The sequence below is a fragment of the Kryptolebias marmoratus genome, linkage group LG3 (assembly GCF_001649575.2).
Source record: "Kryptolebias marmoratus isolate JLee-2015 linkage group LG3, ASM164957v2, whole genome shotgun sequence".
Classification (NCBI taxonomy): domain Eukaryota; kingdom Metazoa; phylum Chordata; class Actinopteri; order Cyprinodontiformes; family Rivulidae; genus Kryptolebias; species Kryptolebias marmoratus.
The window spans coordinates 61,667-82,638 of NC_051432.1; the positions used below are offsets into that span (position 1 = coordinate 61,667).

General features: G+C 43.0%; 1 protein-coding gene across 4 annotated transcripts in view; it reads right to left on the bottom strand.

Annotated features, from left to right (window-relative positions):
• usp34 (ubiquitin specific peptidase 34) overlaps positions 1–20,972 on the bottom strand; it is a 68,274-nt gene that overhangs the window by 14,509 nt on the left and 32,793 nt on the right. The window contains exons 22-69 of one of the 4 annotated variants that reach the window (XM_017433760.3): positions 20,489–20,602; positions 20,277–20,376; positions 20,019–20,181; positions 19,777–19,903; positions 19,445–19,595; positions 19,241–19,341; positions 18,904–19,119; positions 18,596–18,721; positions 18,386–18,508; positions 17,986–18,069; positions 17,814–17,900; positions 17,440–17,640; positions 17,278–17,360; positions 17,143–17,183; positions 16,900–17,024; positions 14,283–14,435; positions 13,940–14,044; positions 13,699–13,754; positions 13,307–13,611; positions 13,020–13,088; positions 12,746–12,909; positions 12,584–12,649; positions 11,132–11,278; positions 10,864–10,920; positions 9,971–10,048; positions 9,785–9,879; positions 9,516–9,688; positions 9,250–9,400; positions 9,052–9,130; positions 8,921–8,974; positions 8,752–8,847; positions 8,603–8,667; positions 8,437–8,512; positions 6,582–6,629; positions 6,419–6,484; positions 6,198–6,278; positions 5,925–6,010; positions 5,447–5,615; positions 3,280–3,354; positions 2,979–3,130; positions 2,737–2,890; positions 2,572–2,616; positions 2,360–2,464; positions 1,819–1,966; positions 1,338–1,642; positions 892–1,221; positions 594–751; positions 424–502 (exon numbers count right to left, since the gene is read on the bottom strand). In XM_017433760.3, the coding sequence (XP_017289249.1) occupies positions 424–502; positions 594–751; positions 892–1,221; positions 1,338–1,642; positions 1,819–1,966; positions 2,360–2,464; positions 2,572–2,616; positions 2,737–2,890; positions 2,979–3,130; positions 3,280–3,354; positions 5,447–5,615; positions 5,925–6,010; positions 6,198–6,278; positions 6,419–6,484; positions 6,582–6,629; positions 8,437–8,512; positions 8,603–8,667; positions 8,752–8,847; positions 8,921–8,974; positions 9,052–9,130; positions 9,250–9,400; positions 9,516–9,688; positions 9,785–9,879; positions 9,971–10,048; positions 10,864–10,920; positions 11,132–11,278; positions 12,584–12,649; positions 12,746–12,909; positions 13,020–13,088; positions 13,307–13,611; positions 13,699–13,754; positions 13,940–14,044; positions 14,283–14,435; positions 16,900–17,024; positions 17,143–17,183; positions 17,278–17,360; positions 17,440–17,640; positions 17,814–17,900; positions 17,986–18,069; positions 18,386–18,508; positions 18,596–18,721; positions 18,904–19,119; positions 19,241–19,341; positions 19,445–19,595; positions 19,777–19,903; positions 20,019–20,181; positions 20,277–20,376; positions 20,489–20,602 (5,832 nt within the window). Of the gene's footprint in view, positions 1–423; positions 503–593; positions 752–891; positions 1,222–1,337; positions 1,643–1,818; positions 1,967–2,359; positions 2,465–2,571; positions 2,617–2,736; positions 2,891–2,978; positions 3,131–3,279; positions 3,355–5,446; positions 5,616–5,924; positions 6,011–6,197; positions 6,279–6,418; positions 6,485–6,581; positions 6,630–8,436; positions 8,513–8,602; positions 8,668–8,751; positions 8,848–8,920; positions 8,975–9,051; positions 9,131–9,249; positions 9,401–9,515; positions 9,689–9,784; positions 9,880–9,970; positions 10,049–10,863; positions 10,921–11,131; positions 11,279–12,583; positions 12,650–12,745; positions 12,910–13,019; positions 13,089–13,306; positions 13,612–13,698; positions 13,794–13,939; positions 14,045–14,282; positions 14,436–16,899; positions 17,025–17,142; positions 17,184–17,277; positions 17,361–17,439; positions 17,641–17,813; positions 17,901–17,985; positions 18,070–18,385; positions 18,509–18,595; positions 18,722–18,903; positions 19,120–19,240; positions 19,342–19,444; positions 19,596–19,776; positions 19,904–20,018; positions 20,182–20,276; positions 20,377–20,488; positions 20,603–20,972 lie in introns of all 4 variants that reach the window. The other 3 variants (XM_017433759.3, XM_017433762.3, XM_017433761.2) reach the window with 3 other exon arrangements.

Sequence of the window (20,972 nt, forward strand, 5' to 3'; positions counted from 1 at the left end):
GGGGAACGCGGCTCGACGTAACAGCAGCAACTCGAGCACATTACTGCCCCCTATATGTCAAGAGGACAAATAACACCTTTTCTGTTCAAATTGCCAACCCGCCACAGTGGCGTGTGTGTTGATCAAATTCACCCGCCACTTCAAATATTTACCCGCATTTGGCCGGTGGCGGGTGCTAATTTCCACCCCTGCCGGTGACCCAAACATAGCTGCCGCTATCCAATAATATTTTGAGTCAGGACATACATACGAGGTGACACTGGACACACTCAGGACTAATCACAAAATTTCAGGTTCAGAAGTTCCAACTTCTCCAAATTGACTGCATGTGTAATTTATTAGGTGTAACAAGGCCAACAGAATGAGTAAATGACTTGAAGTGAAATGATGGCACCATGTGAACTGTTGGTTGTGCGAATGTACCTCAGTCATGAGGATGAGGCCTCTGTTGAATACCACCAGGAGTCTGTCTTCGTCGTTCTCCAGCAGAATTCTGAAAGCACTGGGAGGAAGAGCAGACAGAAACAGGATTCAGAAGACAGATGTTCTAATTATGGTAGTCATACTAAGAGTGTGCGTGTATGTGAGCTGACCTGATGAGAGTGGTCCAGCAGGAGCGTCCATCCAGGCATCGCAGGTAGCAGCTGATGGTGGTCTTCTTAAACTGTTTGATGTCCTCTAACTCTTCCTCCCTCATGTCGGCTCGCTGTGCCACAAACAGCTGCATCAAGTTGAACAGCTCCTCCACCGCCTGCAGGGGCGGCGCACACAAACATGAGCCATACATTTTTATTTTTCCTTTTACACTTTCATAAGTTTTCCCACATATTTCAAAGAAAAAAACTGTCCCCTCAAAACAAAACCATCTCTGCTGTAGGTCTGTCCCCTCACCCCTGGATACTGGCTGGCGTGCGGAGTCAGGTTCTTGAAGGCCCACTGGATGTTCTGGTGCGACGCCAGCTGGCGGGTGAAGGTGGGTGACTGCTCGCAGCACATGCGCAGGATGCCGTAGTAAGCTGGCAGCATGCCGCGGTTGAAGAGCACCACCTCCTGGTCGTCATGATCAGCCAGGATGTAGTTGAAGGCTATGTTCTTGGTCACGACAGGGTTCTGCACCACCAGCCTGACGTTCTCAGGACAGTCCACACACACATTGTACCAGAAGGACAGCAGCGCCTGCTTGTTGTGGTTGGTGGCGATGGCTGGCTCTGAGAGTTTGGGCTGAAATAAGAAAAAAGATTTTGAATTTTTAATCTTTTTTTTTTCTCTTCAGACTTACCAAAATGTTGCCTTTTTCTAACTGAAAAAAGCGAAGAACACTCATCTACAAATCATACCTGGAAGAGGTTCCAGAGGTCCATGAAGTAGCCGGAGAACATGAGTTTCTCTGTCTTGGATATGAGGCAGTAGGTCATGAAGCTGAAATACTGAACCAGTTTGGTGGTGCCATGAACGCTGGCGTCCACATACAGCTTGGCCCGACCCAGCATCCCCAGCAGCAGGTTGTACACCTGGTGGAGGACCACAGTGGTGTCGGGAGACAATGGCAGTTCGCGGGTTGGCAGGTGGAGGGAGCGGGTGGAGCGAAACATTTGGCGGAAGGAGTTGCTGGGGATGAGGGAGACGAGGAGGTACGCCGCAGCTGGAGGAAGGAGACACTGATTCAGTTGGTTTTCAAAACGGTTATTCTGTGCTTTTTCTGTCTGATTTAGTATCAGATAAACAACAACAAATATTAAAATAAATCAACAATTAGACTCTGCTCTGTTTGCTAATTCAGTAGTTCTGTTGTAGTTTGTGTAACTCTGCAGTTCTCACATGTGCGGACTCGGGGGTAGTTGTGTGCCAGCAGGAAGCGCTCCACCCAGTTCTCCATGTTCTGCAGCACCCAGCTGTGGGCCAGTTTGTTCCTGGGAGTCTGGACAGCCAACCAGTCCAGACACTGGGACGGATTGTACTCAATCACCTGACAGGAAGCACACAGATTTAAACATCAGAATAAAAGGAACGTTTCATGGACACTTAAGATCACACAGCTGAATTTTATGCAACTTTCAAAACGTATGCACAAATCTGACCAAAGATTAAAATCTTCTGTAAAACACACCACCTTTGAACTTGTTCATGTTCTACAAGGAGCCTTTACATCTTTTATTCATCTCAGTTTAATACCCAGTATTTGCAGTAAAAACCTACATATTAGGGGCGTATGTAGAGCTTTAGTATATTGATTTAGTACACATGTGGAGGGTCTTAGAAAACTGGAATACAACCACTCCACCACTGGCTCCACAGGGAGGTCATGGGGTCAAAAATGGCTGTCTATTGTGATTTAATATGGGTAAGAGTGTCTGTTTACCTCCCAGATCCTTTGGAGGATGTAGGAGGCGAAGGACGGCATCCCAGGAGGTCCTCCAGCAAACTCCATCAACATAGTCAGCAGCTTGAAGAAAGGGTTAGCAGCCTGATGGAAGAAATGAACAGTTCATATCAATTAGACTTTTTATCTTTCCACTTAGAAAGTCTAAGAAATGTATTTGTATGTAGATGATTACAAATACGGCTGCTTACCTCAGGTGTGAGCTTTGCGATAGAGGTGAAGAGCATCGAAACAATCTAAGGAGAAAGTCCATCGTTAATTCAACATTTAAATACAGAAAAAGTTACAGCCTCCTGTGAACCTAAAATAAAATCTGCCCTCCTACTCAACACCCAACCTATTTTCTGTAAACCTACATGTTCAGCCAGACGGTTGTTATAGCGACAGAGGCTGAAGATGAGGTTACACGTCTGTCTGATGTTGATGCCGTCTCTGATGTGCTGGAAGAGGAAGGGGAAGCCTTTCCCTCCGGTCAGCGCTGCCATGTCGCTCTGGGACAGAGTCAGATGTCTGCATGGAGATGACAGAGACATGGTGAGTCAGTTTGAATGGAGGAGAAGAATATTTGCTCCATCACATCTGTATCCTGTTCTCCAACCTCTCAGAGCGAGACTGCTCCACCAGCAGAGCAATGAGTGCAATCATCTTCTCCAGAGCTGCAGGACGGTATTTCTCTTCAGCAAGAGACAAGATGTCCTCCTCTTCATCCTCCTCCTCTGCCTCTTCCTCTGACAGCACCTCCACCTGAGGCTGAGGGAGCACATGAGGCATTTATCACTGGTTTACCCAAATCCATAATGGGTATAAAACTTTCATAAACAGGAAAGCAAGGCAACTAAAAAGTTACATCATAATAAAAAAAACAAAAACAAAAAACAATCATCTGTGTGTAAACTTACATTTTCAGGACCTTTGGTTCCCATGTAGAAGTGCACCATGATGGAGATGGCTTGTAGTGACAACAGGAACTGACTCTGCAGACAAACACAATAATGATCCGGTCAACTTTCAAATCTTTTGAAAAAACAAAAAACAAGACAATAATTACTGCTTTTGGAGGACAAATATACACAGAACAGGCAAAAGTAAAATAAAACTTCATTAAATTTCCCCACAGTGTTCCAGATATTTTTTTTTTAATGGATGCAGCTGGCAGTTTGTCTTTGGTGTTTTTTGGCTCCAGTGCTAAACTCTTTTTGTTTCCACCCCTTTAAGCTCTGGCACCAAAAACCCGGTGCCAACTCAGCACCAAGTCTATGCTGAACCGGATCCATCAACCACTTCTGTCTAAAAGCTGTGGGTCGGCTCATGCAGACCAACAACCAATCAACATGTGAGCACAGTGTTTAAAAATCCAGAGGTAGTTTCACTTTTACACTAATTAATTTAAAACAAAATACTTCACTTCAACTTGAATTAAAAGTTAAATTAGTGGTGGGATAACATGAATTCAGGCTCTCAGCTTCCTGCAGTTTGTGTGCTTTGTTTTGTTAAAGCCATTCACAGCATCACACAGAGCTGCCTTCACAATCACTGTTTTATTGAATTATTAAACACTTTCTGAAGACCCATTTATAAACATTCTCAGCTCTTTTAATCAACCACCTGGCGTTTAGGATCCTGTTTGAAACACTGTGCCCGACTCTTGTTCTCAGCAGCATTAAGGAATACATTAAGAGATCAGAAATGCCGACTGGCAGAGTGTTCACAAACATCGACTGTTGTTTAAAACAGTGTTTATAAAATAGATGAGTCATATTAAGACATTTGTTTGGTGGAATAATGGGACAAACCCTGTGATCTGTGGAGATCAAGTGTCTCTCTGCTCTGTGATCTTCCACAGAAACTCAGATAACAACAAAGGGAGAATCAATTATTTAATGAAAAAGATGTTTGATGAAGTGTTTCAGATCTCACAGGGGAAACAAGCAACCAGGTCAACAAAAACAAGCCAAAAGAAGCAACTTATTCACCGCCATCCCTGTGGTTTCATCAAAAACCCAATTTCAATGTATCATTAACTGTAACGTGTATATAAGTACTTTGAAACTCAGCTCAAATTTTCATTTCATTCCCTTTATTCATACAGGCTGGTCTAGTTGAGACAATAAGAGTAAGTGTTGTGGAAGTTGATCTCAGATTCTTTTATTAAAAGTTTCAATTTCCTGAGTGAAACAAGAATGCGTGAAAGACTGAAAGCGTGCTCCAGCTGGAGGGGCCAGAGTTTAAAGCTATTTAAACCGTAGCTGTGTTTGAAAAAATATCCTACAGTCAAAAGCATGAACTTATTATCACTATTTGTATCACTTTATTGTTATTTGTTTATATTGTCGGAGTATACAGTATGTTCTGTCTGTTCTGTAAATGTTATCTCAATAAAGCATTAAAAAATCATGACCCCTGCAACCTTACAATGAAGGTTAGAGAGGCTACTTCATCTATACTTATCAAATAATTTATTTAGATTTTCATGCAAAATCATTTTAGAGAATATTATTATTTTACTTTTTCCATTTAAGATCTGAAAACACTGTTTCTTTTTCCATCTGCCCTGCAAATCTGTTTAGTTTGGTTGGGTTACCTGGGTATAGAGCAGAGGGAGAGGTTAGTAATTTTCCCAGGATGACCAAGGAAAATAATCAACCCAACCAACAAAGGCAGTGAGTACTAGCCAATCAGAAGCATCCTGTTGTTGTTGATGGATGCTGCAACCATCAGACAAACTAGGCATTTTTGTTTAGTGGACAGAGACATGACAAACAGGACTAAGCCTAAAATAAGCAACTACATTTTCTAAACAAGCTCAAAAAATTGCAACCTGCAACTAGCAGTATATTTAAGCTAATTTACAGAAAAACAAGCTCAAAGTCAGTTGTAGTCAGGGAACTTGAGGACTAAATTCATGTGACATAATGGCGTGGAACTGTATTTTTAAAGAACCAGCTCTGGCACCAGCCCTGGTTTAGCACTGGAACCTGTTTAGTGGAAAAACTCTATTTGAGGCACCTTCAGATTAACAAAGATCTTTCAGAAAACCACAATAAGAAATATTAAGTTCAGACCAACCTCTTCCTCTCCCATCTTGGCGAACTCGTAGAGAAAAGCGAAGTACTCGGTCAGGTGTTTGCTGTGTGGCTTGACGCCGTGCTCCATGATGGACAGGAGAGTCTTGACAAAGCGAGTAACACAGGACCGGCTTCCGATATCCTCCACTGGGCCGTCCATGTCATCAGAGCTGAACACAAAAGACATTTTCAGAGGTTGACGTGTGGAAATACCCCCCAAAAAAACTAAGACATACTCTGAGACCTCTGCACAACTAACTGCTGGCCTAAATGCACACTTTTAAAATGTTTCAGACACAAGTTTCGAGTCATGTGGAGCCCCAGATATTTCTCAGACTGCAGAGTGACAGAGACACTGTCTGGATCTCTATAGCCATTTGAATTCACAGATACACCACCTGCTGGTTGTACTGCACACCTCATCTGGCTTTTTTTTTTAAATAAAAACTAAAAAGAATTAATACTGGGGTGGGTCATACCCGTCCTCCATGCCGGGCTGCAGGTAGAGATGCGCATGAACTGGCCTGAGCCTCTGGATGACATGAATGCACAACCTCTGGAACATCTGGGAGAGAAAGGCAGAAAATGAAACGACTACAGCTCCATATCATCAGTCCTGACATGTTCAAACTTTTTGTTAAGCTTTTGTAACCTTAGTTTGTTTTTTTTTGCCCTCGTGTTGAGAGTGTTTTTGTACATTTTTGAGTGCATTTCATTGTTTTCTTTTCCACATGTAATCAAAGATAACAGACCTGTCTGACAATCTGATTGGGGCACTTTATGAGGATCTGCATCGGCCACCAGTTATCATCAGCCATCCGGTCCAAAAACCACTGAAATAGAGGAGGAAATGTATATCTTTACTGATCCGGTGAGCCGACATTTAAATAAAACCAACTGAAAAGGAAGATAAGTTGAAGACAATCGATGTGCAGAGAGAGCTTGATAAAACAGCAGAGATTAAAGCTCAGACCTCGCATGCAGCCTGGCTGTTGTTGAACTGCTTGGTGAGAAGTTCGATCCACTGCAGCATGGTGGGCTGGACGGAGCAGAGCAGGAAGGAAACATCAGTCAGATATCAACTGTGCAGACCACCAATAGAAACAGGAGAATGGACTCAAACATCGGCACGTTACCTTCTCTTTAGAGTGAATAAAAGTCTCAAGGACAAAAGATGTGCTGAGCTGCAAAGAAAACAACATATTATAAGAGATTATTACTATATTCTCTCTTTTTAAGAAAGTGTGAGGCTCTTATATTTGTAAAGGTGAGGAAATAGAGACTTTACATATTTAGACCCCATTCACAGGGAAACAACGAAAACAAACCAGAACATTGTAGTAACTATGCCAAGCCTGTATGTGATGCTGTAACACTGCCACAAAAATACACCAAAAACAGGAAACAAGATGTGAAGCATGCACATAGTTTACCCTTGTTGAGTGCAAAAAAAACAGGATTTGTTTACTCTGGAACCTGTTTTCCAAAAAATACAATTTTGGCACTCCTAAAACGCTGTTTTCATGTGGACACAAAGTTGAAAAGATACAGAAACTTTTATGTTAGTAAAAACCATTCTCGTATGGATTGGGCCTAAGTTAGACAGTCTAATCTGATTGGGTCTGACTCACTGCTCCACTGTAAGAAACAGATCCTTCAAATGAGAAGCAGGTAAACAGTTATCAAGAAGACCAGATTTGATCTGTTACATCAAATTACCAAAGCAAAAGCTTAACATTCCTCCAGAAGACCTTGGAAAACGTATCCATGCCTTCATCACCTCTAGACCTCAGGATTTATTTTGTTTTTACATTGTCTTGTTTCCTTGTTTCAGCTTCCTTTTTAATATATTTTATGGTGTATTCAAAATCTGTAATGAGCTACCCTTTACTTTGGCGATCAAAGATTTACTTTCATCTAAACATTCAAATTGCTTCCAGTTTTTCTGATGGTTTGTTATCTTCATGGTTTAACTTCTGCTGATTCTGCTCTACAAACTGAGCACACACTTCTGATGACAGAAATCTGGTGTATTTATCTACTTTAAAAAGATGGATATGTAGTTTAAGCTAAAGCAAAGGATAATCGTCAACACAGGAATACAAGGAAGCAAAACCAAGTAAACTACAGCCCAAACCCATTTCAACCATTGTGCCACCCAGCCAGCCCTATCCCTTTATTTAGCATATTCACAACAATGGCTAGCTTGTCTCGATTATTTGTTGGGGGAATTTAGGGGTGAAACAAAGAGGAGGGGCTATAAAACCTTACAAATGGAGATTTTTTTTTTAGGAAGACAAGACAAAATGTCATCCTGAGGTACTGTAATGCCCCTTTTCCACCGGCTCTGAAGGTCCCGGCTCCACTCTACTGGTCTTGCTTTGAGCGCGTTTCCTCCAGCTTTTTTTCGAGGCCGCTCCTGCTTTTTTGGTCCCTGCTTTGGAGTAGGGCCAGCGGGCCGGCCCTGCTTTCGTGGGTGACGCAAGCTTAGCTCCTGTTCACTCATTGTTCGTGGGTATGGTCAGATGCAAGCGTAAGGAGCAAAACAACGACAGACAATTTTGGAACGCTAGCGAAGTAGGACTATAAACAACAGTGTTAGCTTATGCCGTCTGTCCCCCAGCTGAAGGCGCTGTAAAGCCTGAAATCCCCGGCAGATAACAGCTGTCCTACTCTGCGCAACAATCGCAGCATCCAGAGCATTTCTTCCACTGCGCCTCTCTGCCTGAAGTCTCAGGAGAATCCCCATAAGTTTAAAAAACAGCAGCAACACAGGGCCAACGTTGTCCATAGCACTTTCGTTGTTTCCTCAAATGACAACAGGCACCCCCCCACAACACAAGGAGGCGTTCCTCTGCTGCCGACCAAACTGGCCGGTGGAAACGCGATGCATTTTATATATAGCCAAGCCAGGCCGAGTAAAGAGAGGATTCTGTAGTAGAGCCAGTGGAACAGGGGCATAAAAGTACTTATTCCTGTAGCGTTTCTCACCTTGGCAGTCATGAGGGAGACTGCTTTGGGGTCTGGTAAGGTGCTGGGGATGCTGCTACATAGCTGCCACATGAACCTGAAACAAGTCAGGGTAAATTGTGAAACAATGAAGGGGTGAGTCACCCTTTCAAATTACAGCCATCACACTAAAATACTTCATACTCACCCAAAATAAGTGTGCTCAAATATGTTTTTATCCTGCAGAAACTGCATGTTGTCATGCCAAATCCACTGAAACAGACACGGACAGGAATATTTCAGACACTAACATAAAGGTGCTTCAACTTTGGGACAAAAAACAAAAAGACTCAGTACCTCAAGTAGATCAGGAGAGACATCAAAACTGAAGTCCTTCCCATTCTCTTCCTCCAGCTCCACTCTCTTGTAGAAGAGCATGTAGGCACTGTGTGTCTGCAGGTCCATCAACATGTCAGTGCTTCCATCTCAACCCAAAGTGACTTAAAGACAAAAATAGTTTGCTCACCTTCTCAAAGGAGAAGTCCATGAACTTGTCAGTGACGGAGTCATATGTTTTAGTCTAAAAGATAAATAAAAATATTAGTCAGCTGTGATGGAATAAAGCACTTTTTAAATAAATCTGGCTGCAGCTCGTACCGTCATCTCTCCACCGAAACACTCAGAGGCGAGCTGTGCCGAGTCGAAGGGCTTCACCTCTGCGTCATTGAACAGATACCTGCAGGTTTTACACGTGACATCATGTCAGAGAGCTGAGAGAAACCTGGATGACTCGTGATGCGTCGTTTACAGGAGCCCTAAAGCTGCTCAGTGTTACAGGCTGACATCTGCTCTCACCACTTGTTGTTCTTGTAGGCATGGGGGTTGACGATGTCCCTGATGAAGCTGTAGTAATGGCCGCCGTCTGCTGTGCCAGTGTGGACAGTGACCCCGATGAGGTCGTATTCATAGCTCCCAGTGATGTTCGCCTCTCCTTCTTCCCGAAAACCTAAAGCCAGAGGCAGATAACTTCAATTACTGACTGTAGGTCTTCTCCTTCATGATGAAACCAAAGCTTTGTATTTAAAAAAATCCCAGCTGAACGTTAGATTGTTGGCACGAACCCTCTTTGCGCTCTCCTTTGCCCATGAGGAAGTCCTCGGTGTACGGCGTCATGTCGAGGCGCAGGGGGAAGGAGAAGTGTGTGTTCACCTTCTCCTTCATCATGGTCACCATGTTGAAGGTGTACCTCATGGTGTTGAAGCTCAGGATGCGCGGCAGTTTCTTAAAACAAGCTCTGTGTGAAGAAATCAATGATCCATTAGGCTGATGTGACAGAAAATTCGTATTTGCAGCATTTCCTTTTATTTTAACATCCTGGATTTATGCTCACCTTTTCTCTGCTCGGACCTTCTTGCCACACTGTGAACACGTGTACATGTTGTCACCCTCCAGAGTGTCTTTGATGGTCACCTCGTCCAGAGATTCCTGAAGAGAGATGAGAGTAAAGAACAGGATCTGACCCTGAGAACTGGAGCTCATTTGGACTCTGCTGAAGATTTCCGGGCCTCAAACTCACGTAGATGTTCTTCATATCTGCCACTTGACATCTGACTGTGTAAAACTCCTCTGCAGTCTGACTGACATGGTCACAATCCTGAAGAAAATACAAAACATAGTTTAGTTAGATACAACTAGTTTATAAACTACAACTTATTTTCTCTTTTACCTACTTCATTTTTAGTGGAATTTAAGCAGGTTTATGTTAAATATGGGAATAATAATAAATTTAATAATTTCACAATAATAATGTGAAAATGAATTTAATCTTGTCAACATCTGACCAGAGGGAGCTCTAAAAACAGGGTTTCTACACAATTTCCCATTTTAAATTTTAAACATTTCAAGATTTAAATTTCTAGATTTGTCACTTGATTTTTTGGGGCCATTGTTGACATTTACTGTAATTGTGCAATATATCCTGCAGACTATACATAAAAGACTGGCAGCAGGGACCAACAGTCCTGTGAGAAAACAACAACAAAAAAGAAAACCTGTGGGATTTCGTAAAAAGTTTTTTCACCCAGATCAAACCATTCAGGTCTTCAAGATGACATGAAGTTCATTTGATAAAATTAGGTTCCAATTCAGAGTAAAACACAAAAAACTGCATTTTGTCTCTACATGGCAAAACCATGCATCTCTTTTTTCCTAAAATAATTTTCATGTTTTTGCATAAATCAACAATTTAATACACCTGTCTAAAGAAGCAGAGCTAATATTAATTAAAATAAGAACTATTGTTTTAGTAAAATGTGAAAGTAAACTCAAATTAGCAAATTACAAAAAATAAATCAAATGCATACAAATAATTTAAAACAAATCTAATTATAGTATAACAAGTGTCCAAACAAAAGGAATAAATTATAATTACATAATAATTTCAAGCCAATTAAGTTTCCTCCTACTTACCAGAGAAACAACATTGTTGGTGATGACGCCTCCAAACAAAGTCTTTACTGTGTTTTTCTGGGAAATAAAAAAGCCAACAACTTTGACAACTCATTTATGATTATTAAAACCTTTTTTATAACTCTTAGATTAAAATTTTATTTAAATCAACTGCATCAAGCATGAAAGTTGATATTGTACAGATTAGAATGATTTTAATTTATTATCTTTTAAATTAAAAAACGCAGTGTTGAAGAAACAGATCAGATCATGTAAGAGAAGAGTTTACCAGCTCCTGAGACATCTCTTCTATTTTAGTGATGAGGTCGGTGAAAAACTCAGTCATGTCTTTCTGTTCGCCGGTGTTTAGAGGCTGTTTGTCCATCGTGTAGGTTTTACAAAACGGTCGAGGGTTGTACGCCTTCCGCTCACTCTCCTGAACACAAAGTAAAAAAACAGCAATAGAAAAACAAGAGCCAGTCAGCAACAGGACCATGATGTCACTTCTGACATAATGGACGGTAATTATGACAATCCATCGTGGGACGGGGAATACAATATGGGGGAGTATGTTACTGAGGCAGCAAGAAGACACGCCCTGTATGGGAGCCGCCAGGAGAGACAGAAGGCTGACCCACCCCTGATGTGAAGCGAGGTAGTAACAGAGCTGAAACGACTGACATGTGAAAAGGTAAGCTGGCTTTACAGCTCAATAATGTGATGAAGTCATGACATAATGTCTATACGACCATATCTGCTCCATGCCTCCTTTGCTTGCACAGTGCTCACTTCATTTCTGAAAGCTCACTTCTACGTGGGACGTGGCTGACTCCAGTGGTGATTTTATGAAGGGCCAGAGACAGAAATGTTTTGTGAAAGAGCCTAGGAGGATGGAAACGTGAGACCAAGCCAGAAATCTGAGGCCCTTTCACAAAACAGTTCCACATAATGTTCAGAAATCACAGATAAAGCCAGCCACAGCCTTCAAAGATGTGAGCTTTCGGGAATGAAGAGAGTATCGCGGAACCAAAATAGGCGTGGAGAAGAACTCAGCTGACGTGGAGCACAACGCATTAAATGTGTAATGAAGTCTCCCTTGTACCATTTTCTAAATATAACAACTTAACTCAGTTTAGCAATTCTCTTAACTATCAACCTTTTTAACTAAATGCAAATTTGCTGTCCATCATCATTGATCTTCTTATTAACAAATCTATTCATTCTTATTTAGGTTTTTAAATAATGCACAGATCACATTTCATTCACATTTCATCATTAAATCAGATCCTTAAGCTACAAAGACAGCTTATCTTTTCACAAGTCGACTGTTCAGGCTTCCTTTCTACCTCATTAAGCACCACAAAGACACATCAGCGATTGGGTGGCTTTAACCTCCCTTGCCACCTTGGTCTATTTAGAAATCACACGGAGGCAGACAGAATGTGTCTATTCCCAGCTTGAAGTGTTTTATTAAAGAGCTGTTTGTTATTTCTTGTCTGCCCTCTAATAGGACCTCAGCAGAACCAACTGGAGGACCTCACTAAACCATTCAATCAGTAGTATAAACATACCTGGCTCACAATTTTCTCTTGCAATTGCTGTTAATCACCTCTGTTCTGTTTTGATGGTTTTAGGTTTTAACAAGAATCACACTAAGGAAGCTTGCTGTACAACATGAGGGATAAACTTGGATCATGTGGTCTTACATAAGCTGCACCTCGTCTATAGATGTAAAACTTACCATGAGATATGTGAACATCTTCTGCAGCTCCAGCAGTGTGGTCTTGTGTTTGATCTCTTCAGAGTACTGCACACACACACACGGGATGAGAACATGCTTTCTGATCGGAATGTGTTCACTTCCTAACACCAACTGAGTGCTTCCTGAGCTGTAGCTAATGACCTTAGCTGTGAAGACGGCCTGTCGGGCCTCGGGGATCATGTAGAGCTGCTGGATGGTGGAGGCCAGGTAGCAGGTTGCTCCCAGGTTGGTCAGGCCAACGAAGCGGCACTCAGCCCGGACGTCATCGTGGGGCCAGTAGTCCCACTTGTACGGGGCATGAGAGGCTGGAAGACATCAAATATAATGTGAGTGCTTGCTGTGGCAATTTCACCTCAAATATTTCTTTCTACCTTGTTAGGCATGAAGATTTTTTGTAATGATCATTCTGAAACACCTTGGTAAACTTTTAGTGAACATTTAGAGTTACTGCGAGATGTCCCAGTCTCCCCAGCATCAGTCCCACCTGTGGGACAACATTTATCAGAGGCTGACTGGAGTCACTGTGGCAAAGCTCAAATTGAGTCAGATCGCTGTCGTTGTAGACTACTGACACAGTGTAGTTTGCAGACAGGATTTCTACATAAACTGTTTCTCATTCTAAATCTGAACTGAAGTTAAAACCTGTTTATATTCCCTGCAGACTGAAAATAAACCAACAAGTAAAAAACTCAGCTTCCTCACACTGCATGTGCTGCGACATGACCCAGTTGTGGAGCAGCCGGTAGTTTTCCACCGAGCCCTTCACCATCTCCACCAGCAGGTCATAGGCGGCCGCCCTGGCAGAGTGGGACTTGCATTTGGGCTGCGCCCGGTCGGCCAGGCTGGGGAGGAGGAAGAGCAGGTTGTAGACGTCACGCAGGAACTCCTGCCCCTCGCGGGAGAACTTAAAGGGGGGTTTGTGTTTGAGAACGCTGGTGGCGAGACGCAGGAGGCCCGTCAGCCCATCGTCCTCGATGGTCCCATCCTGCTGATCTAAGATCTCTCGACTACAGAGGAACAAAGAGTAAACACTGGTTTGCTCTGCAATTCGTTATTTCTCACAGAGAAAAATTGCACGATTACGACTGTCTGACCTCCGGATGCAGTCAGCGAGGTGTCGGGCGAGAGCGTCAAGGTCCAGCAGGGTGGTCTGCATCGAGCCGGTCAGCGACAGAGAAGGAGAGACCTTCTGTGAGTTCAAACAGACCAACACTAGCAGCAGTTCAATACAAAACCATAAACACACCACACACTACTCAACAGAGTCCGTTTAGAAACTTGCTACTGATCAACATGATCAACATGATCATCAGGATGGCGGTGTGACGTTCCCACCTGACTGGCATCTTTAACATGGATGTTATCGATGAGTTTGCAGAGCAGCCAGAAGTATTCCTTACAGCCGGTCCTCAACAAAGGCTCCTCCTCATAGTCCTCCACCTGCAAAGCATCGCCACGATTCAACTCCAGATGAAAAGATGAGACACTTTATAGCTGCTACAGGTTCACTCATGTCCAGTCTTTGTGTCCCAGTATTTCGGACATTAATGACGTCTCATAGAAGCAAACTGGATTCAGTCTAGCAAAGCTTAAATTGAGACAGATCGTAGTCCCAAGGACTACTGACACAGCGTGTAGCTTGCAAACATGCAGCTGTGTGCTGGTGTGTGATACCCACCCTCAGAGGTTTGAGGGCCTGAGCATCAGGCAGGAACTTGAGCAGTGTGGAGGCAGCGAGCAGCAAGAAGGACCTGTTGATGGATTCTCCACCCTCCAACCCAGAGAGAGAGAGCTTGTAGAGGCCGTTACACGCCTCGTGCCTCACTGCCGGCTGAAAACAAGACCAACAAAAACACAATGACTCAGCTGGAACATTTGACAGATGTTTTGTCTTTTATGAGATTTTGTTTTCAGGTCAAAATCCAGTAAAGAATAAAATAAAATAAAGTCTGAGCATTTCTTGAAAGAATGCATATCGCCCACCGCCTTCCAGTACAGATTTAAACTGAGATTATCCTACGTTGAGAAATGACAGGAGTGAAACTGTTTTGGTTAAACCTTGAAAATAACAATGTGCAATCTCACCCCATACCACAATATTTCATGCTCAGTATGTGTTGAGGATGACCATCACATCAGATTTTAGTCCAATATCTGTAAAAGTAACTGAGTTAGAGACTTTTTGTGTTTTCTAAAGTCAGTTGGTTGTGGTGGCTATCTTGAATTCGTAATTGGTTGTAAATGTCATTAAAATTTGCTTAGTGGTTTTATGACATATTTTGCTAACAGACATAGCTGACTCCAATAATTTCTGGCCAAGTTTTAAACCAAGAACTAATGCGATCAGTTAGTCCTCAAAGTATGTGCTGAAGATGACTCTCAGCTACGGCCACACCTAATTTTAGCTCTATAGCTGTAAAACTGACTGAGGTACAGTTAGGGCCAGAAATATTTGGACAGTAACACAATTTTCACAAGTTGGGCTCTGCATGCCACCGCATTGGATTTGAAATGAAACCTCTACAACAGAATTCAAGTGCAGATTGTAACGTTTAATTTAAAGGGTTGAACAAAAATATCTGATAGAAAATGTAGGAATTGTACACATTTCTTTACAAACACTCCACATTTTAGGAGCTCAAAAGTAATTGGACAAATAAACATAACCCAAACAAAATATTTTTTTTTCAATATTTTGTTGCGAATCTTTTGGAGGCAATCACTGCCTTAAGTCTGGAACCCATGGACATCACCAAACGCTGCGTTTCCTCCTTCTTAATGCTTTGCCAGGCCTTCACAGCCGCAGCCTTCAGGTCTTGCTTGTTTGTGGGTCTTTCTGTCTGAAGTCTGGATTTGAGCAAGTGAAATGCATGCTCAATTGGGTTAAGATCTGGTGATTGACTTGGCCATTGCAGAATGTTCCACTTTTTTGCACTCATGAACTCCTGGGTAGCTTTGGCTGTATGCTTGGGGTCATTGTCCATCTGTACTGTGAAGCGCCGTCCGATCAGCTTTGCAGCATTTGGCTGAATCTGGGCTGAAAGTATATCCCGGTACACTTCAGAATTCATCCGGCTACTCTTGTCTGCTGTTATGTCATCAATAAACACAAGTGACCCAGTCCCATTGAAAGCCATGCATGCCCATGCCATCACGTTGCCTCCACCATGTTTTACAGAGGATGTGGTGTGCCTTGGATCATGTGCCGTTCCCTTTCTTCTCCAAACTTTTTTCTTCCCATCATTCTGGTACAGGTTGATCTTTGTCTCATCTGTCCATAGAATACTTTTCCAGAACTGGGCTGGCTTCTTGAGGTGTTTTTCGGCAAATTTAACTCTGGCCTGTCTATTTTTGGAATTGATGAATGGTTTGCATCTAGATGTGAACCCTTTGTATTTACTTTCATGGAGTCTTCTCTTTACTGTTGACTTAGAGACAGATACACCTACTTCCCTGAAAGTGTTCTGGACTTCAGTTGATGTTGTGAACGGGTTCTTCTTCACCAAAGAAAGTATGCGGCGATCATCCACCACCGTTGTCTTCCGTGGACGCCCAGGCCTTTTTGAGTTCCCAAGCTCACCAGTGAATTCCTTTTTTCTCAGAATGTACCCGACTGTTGATTTTGCTACTCCAAGCATGTCTGCTATCTCTCTGATGTATTTTTTCTTTTTTTCAGCCTCAGGATGTTCTGCTTCACCTCAATTGAGAGTTCCTTTGACCGCATGTTGTCTGGTCACAGCAACAGCTTCCAAATGCAAAACCACACACCTGGAATCAACCCCAGATCTTTTAACTACTTAATTGATTACAGGTTAACGAGGGAGACACCTTCTGAGTTAATTGCAGCCCTTAGAGTCAATTGTCCAATTACTTTTGGTCCCTTGAAAAAGAGGAGGCTATGCATTACAGAGCTATGATTCCTAAACCCTTTCTCCGATTTGGATGTGGAAACTCTCATATTGCAGCTGGGAGTGTGCACTTTCAGCCCATATTATATATATATAATTGTATTTCTGAACAGGTTTTTGTAAACAGCTAAAATAACAAAACTTGTGTCACTGTTCAAATATTTCTGGCCCTAACTGTATACATGTTTGTATTTGCTAAGGTGGATTAGCTGTGGTGGCCATCTTGAACTGGGTTAATTCCAGAAGTTAATCAGTTAGCAGTGGGCAATAATGAGCTGTTTATTGCTTGATAAAAAGATTTATTTTATTAATCTCAAGCCCCCTCTCTCAGGTTTAAACTCAGGGTGGATGGTTGCGCTCAGAGCTGTGGGTGGTGGGATGGCTCACCTCAGGGACTAGCAGGGTGAGTTTCTTCAGCCAGTCATGGAGGTGGTCGCTGTCAGCCAGGCTGGACTTCACTGTGGACGAGCAGTGAGCCCAGCTCACCAGCAGCCACATGGAGTAGTGGGTGACTGCAGGTAAACAAACCTCACTGTCATGGCACACATTCACCTTACACAAGCAGGACTCTTTCTGGTTAACATTTAAACTGTTTCTGGATAAACAATGTTTTTGTTTTAAAAATCTCACCTTCATGCCGAGAACGATGATCAGACTGAGCCTTCAGAACTCTGCAGAAGCAGAACAAATCCTGTTAAGGATCTTTTGTAGAAAACTTATTTTAAATCACTAAAAATATTTTTTTTTATGTCCTGATCAGCATACCTGTGTGCGAGGTTGTCGTAGGTGTAGGCCACATTGATGAGCCGCTGGATCAGGTTGGTGCCCTGGACAAGACCGAGGAACACCTGTGCAGACACATCAGGTGAGACTTCAGAGCTGCTGTTAGTTGAACGTTTCTGCAGCAGAACTGGTGAGATTATTTACCTCCGTCAGGCGAGGGATGTGAAGACCCTTCCCGTGTTCTACAGTGGATTTGCGAGACTTGCCAGGCCACGCCCGTTTGCGTTGGCTGTCTGTGAGGCCGGACCAGGAGAAGACATCATGGTAGGCCAGGTCCAGGTCTGCAGGGTCCACAGCAAACTGGCAGATCAGCTTCAGCAGGCAGGCGAGGCAGTCCAGCTGCCACTACAGACAAAAACAGGAAGATTATCAGAAAACATCTGAAGGAAGAAAAAATGTAGTTAGTATAACCTCCACAAAGGAGTTCATGTGATTGGCAGGGTTTATCAGGGTTTTTTTTATTTATATTTATAAATATTGGTCTGGTGCCAAACCCAAACTTTCTGTTGTGCTCTCACCACAGTCCAGGACTCCTGGTCTTTGGGTTCAAGGATGCCTGAGTTAAAGATCTCCAGGAGCAGCTGCAGACCTCCCGATGAAACAAACTGGAGTGAGAGGAGGATAGTGTCATTTAATTCAAAAGGTCAGGAGAATTTTTTTCATCGATGCTTTGTTCTCAGTATGTTGTACCTTGCAGCTCCAGGTGTTCTTGCTGTTTTCTATCTGATCCTCACTGGAGTCGTCAGAGTCTGGGTACAGATCACTGTAGCTGCCCTGAAAACACACATCCAAGGGTTAATTACAGAAGACAAACGAGATCCAAATGAAGCATTTATTTAAAAAAAAAAAAAAAAACATTAAAGTTTATGCAGTCATGTTTCTTAATGACTAATAGTGGAGTAAAAAAAAACAAACAAAAAAAAAATCTGGCTGATCAAAAATCATGACGTGCAATTGAAAGTTTTGAAAAAAATCTACATGGTCCCTCTTGATAATCTGAAAGTTCTTCCCAAAACAAATAAACAATAAAAAGAAAGACGCATCAAACAATAATAAAGACAAAGCTTCATGTTGGGTGTTTCCCTCTTACAGTCGACTCTCTGTGGATCCGTCTGTTAGGTTTGCCCAGAGCTTCGATGATTTCCAGAGCGTACAGCAGCTTGTGAGGACTTTTAATTCTCAGCAGCTCCTTCCAGCACAAGCCTTCTTCATTCTACAATACCAAAAAATAAAAAAGTTCAGTGTTCGCTTTCTTCTACAACAAACTTATGGGAGGTATTTGCTGAGCGCGGTGACTGACCGTTTCATCTGAGATGTTCTGAAAAGCCTGCAGCATCTTGGGACACGTGGGAAGAAGCATCAGCAGCTCCCACACCCGACGGGAGAGATTCTCTGCATGGAGGTGAAGCTCCTCACAGCGAGCACTCTGGATTTGAAAATACATTTATATTTATACTGGGGTTTAGAGACAATAAAACAGTGTCTTCAATGCGTCTGAGCTCAAAGTCCTTTTAAGGTAACAAAGCTCAGTTCTTTTCTCCGAGTGCAGGCCAGTAAAGTTACTGCTCAACAACGTATGTCCACCGTCTCTGCCTGTCTGCTTCTCACCTCCGGGCTCTCCTGCACCTTCTCTGTGTGGGGGCTGGGTGGTTTGAAGCAGGCCAGCATCTCCAGCAGGTCGAAGAGCGTGGTGAGATGGGGCTCCTGGAGGAGCAGCAGCATGGGAATGTGCTCCTTCTGAGGAGGCGGCAGACAGGAGGCTGGCAACTGGACGCCCTCCCCTTTCCTCTCCCTCCGTGGAGCTCCCAGAGAGACAAACACCATCTGTAATCGAACACAAAAACATGATACGGTGATGAGTCATCTTTGGTGTTTAACTGTGACCAGAAACTTCTTTTTTTAATGTTTTTCCTCTGATGATAGGAATGAGAAACTAAACAGTCACCTGCATGTCTTTGAATCCCAGCTCATGTAGTGTCTTTTCATCATAGTCTGTAGTGAGCTCATGACCAGAGGAGATCATTCTAACTGGCCCCATTAAACCACCTGCAGGACACAGGACAGACTTCAGGCACGAGTTACTGACTGTGTCAAAACTGTTTAGCTCCAGTTCCTGCCTTTGAGTTAAAAACTAAAAGAAATAACTGACCTGGGAAGTCTCCCGCCTGCCGGCTGCTCTGACCAAACTCCTGCAGCTGAGCCTGCTGGTTCATCTGCTCCTTCTGCAGGTTCTCGTACCAGTGAGTTACCTCGGCCCGCAGGTCGGCCACCTGGTCGCTGGGATACATCTCGATGGTCATCTGTGGGGGAAAAACCAACATGGAAACTGAGGATGAAAGCTTTGATATAAAAGAAAACGAGTTTTGCAATTTACACAATTAAAAAAAAACCCAATAATGCAGCTATATAGTTTCTTCTCTCAGATGTGTTAAATGACGTTGTACAGCAGAAATTCTGTGGCTGTCAGATGAAATGTGTTACCTTGTCTGGCAGGCCGGCGGGTTGACAGACGATCCTGAGTGGCAGAGACTGTTTATCACTCAGAGCCTTCAGGTGGCTGCTGATTCCCGTCCCCTCGATCTGCCACTGTCGTAGGTGGTACGCAAACCTGCCGCAGACAGGAAACAACAGTTTGTTGATATGTCAAAATGTTTCAGTGTTTTAATGAAGTAAAAATAATGTACTTTCCCCAGAGTATTACTCATTTGAGCGTCTGTGTGTACCTGCGTCTGAAGGCCTCCAGGTGAGTTTTGAGCATGAGCAGTCCCCTCTCAATGCTGGTCAGGCTAGACTGAGAATCCTTCTCCAGGTTGGCTGACGCCATCAGAAGGCTCTCCATACACTTCCTGATAAACTCCTGCTCCTTCTCCAGACCCGTCTTCCCAGCTGCAGACACACAGAGAAGCAGGCTGTTCAAACATTTGTCAGAAGATAAAACTTAGGGTTTAGTTGTACAGATCGTTTGAAGTAGTCTTCCTGACCGTTGATGTAGTAGGAGTTGATGTACTGGATGGCTGCGCGGCTGATATCAGCAGACTGAGCTCTCAGGGCGATCCCCCATAGCTGGTCCATCCCGCAGAGCTGGAGACACACACAGGACTGAATTAGCTCACAGTAATAAGGCGGTGGCTGTTTGTAGGCCTCCCTGCTCCTGTCTGTGTTTGTGAAAGCTGAATGAGCAGAGACTGTTCACCTCACAACTAGACGCATTATCCAGGGTGCTGGTGGCGAGGCGAGCCAGGTTACAGAGGTGCTGAAAGAGGTTCAGGCCCGTCATGCTGATGGTTTCTGGTTTCAGCTGGGGCATCTGGAGACAAATTCAGACACATCAGCACACAGCTGGGTAACACTAATGTGTTTCCAGTCCAACTGAAAACATTTAGGTCTGAAATAATTTACACAGACTCTATGTGACTGTTAACACATATTGCTATTATGTGAATAAATTAATAAAGGTTTAAAATGAAAAGATTCAGGTTTAATTTAAAGGTATTTACAGTAAATTCAGATTTAAAGAGAAGTTTAAAGTTTAATTCTTTATTCAAGGAACTCAGATAAAACTGGACTGTAACCTAAAACTGGTAAAAGCTCCATGGGGTGGTTCCCAAAATAAAAACTTGTGGCAATATAATATTTATTATTTATATATAATATTTAGAAAAGAGTAATAATATTTC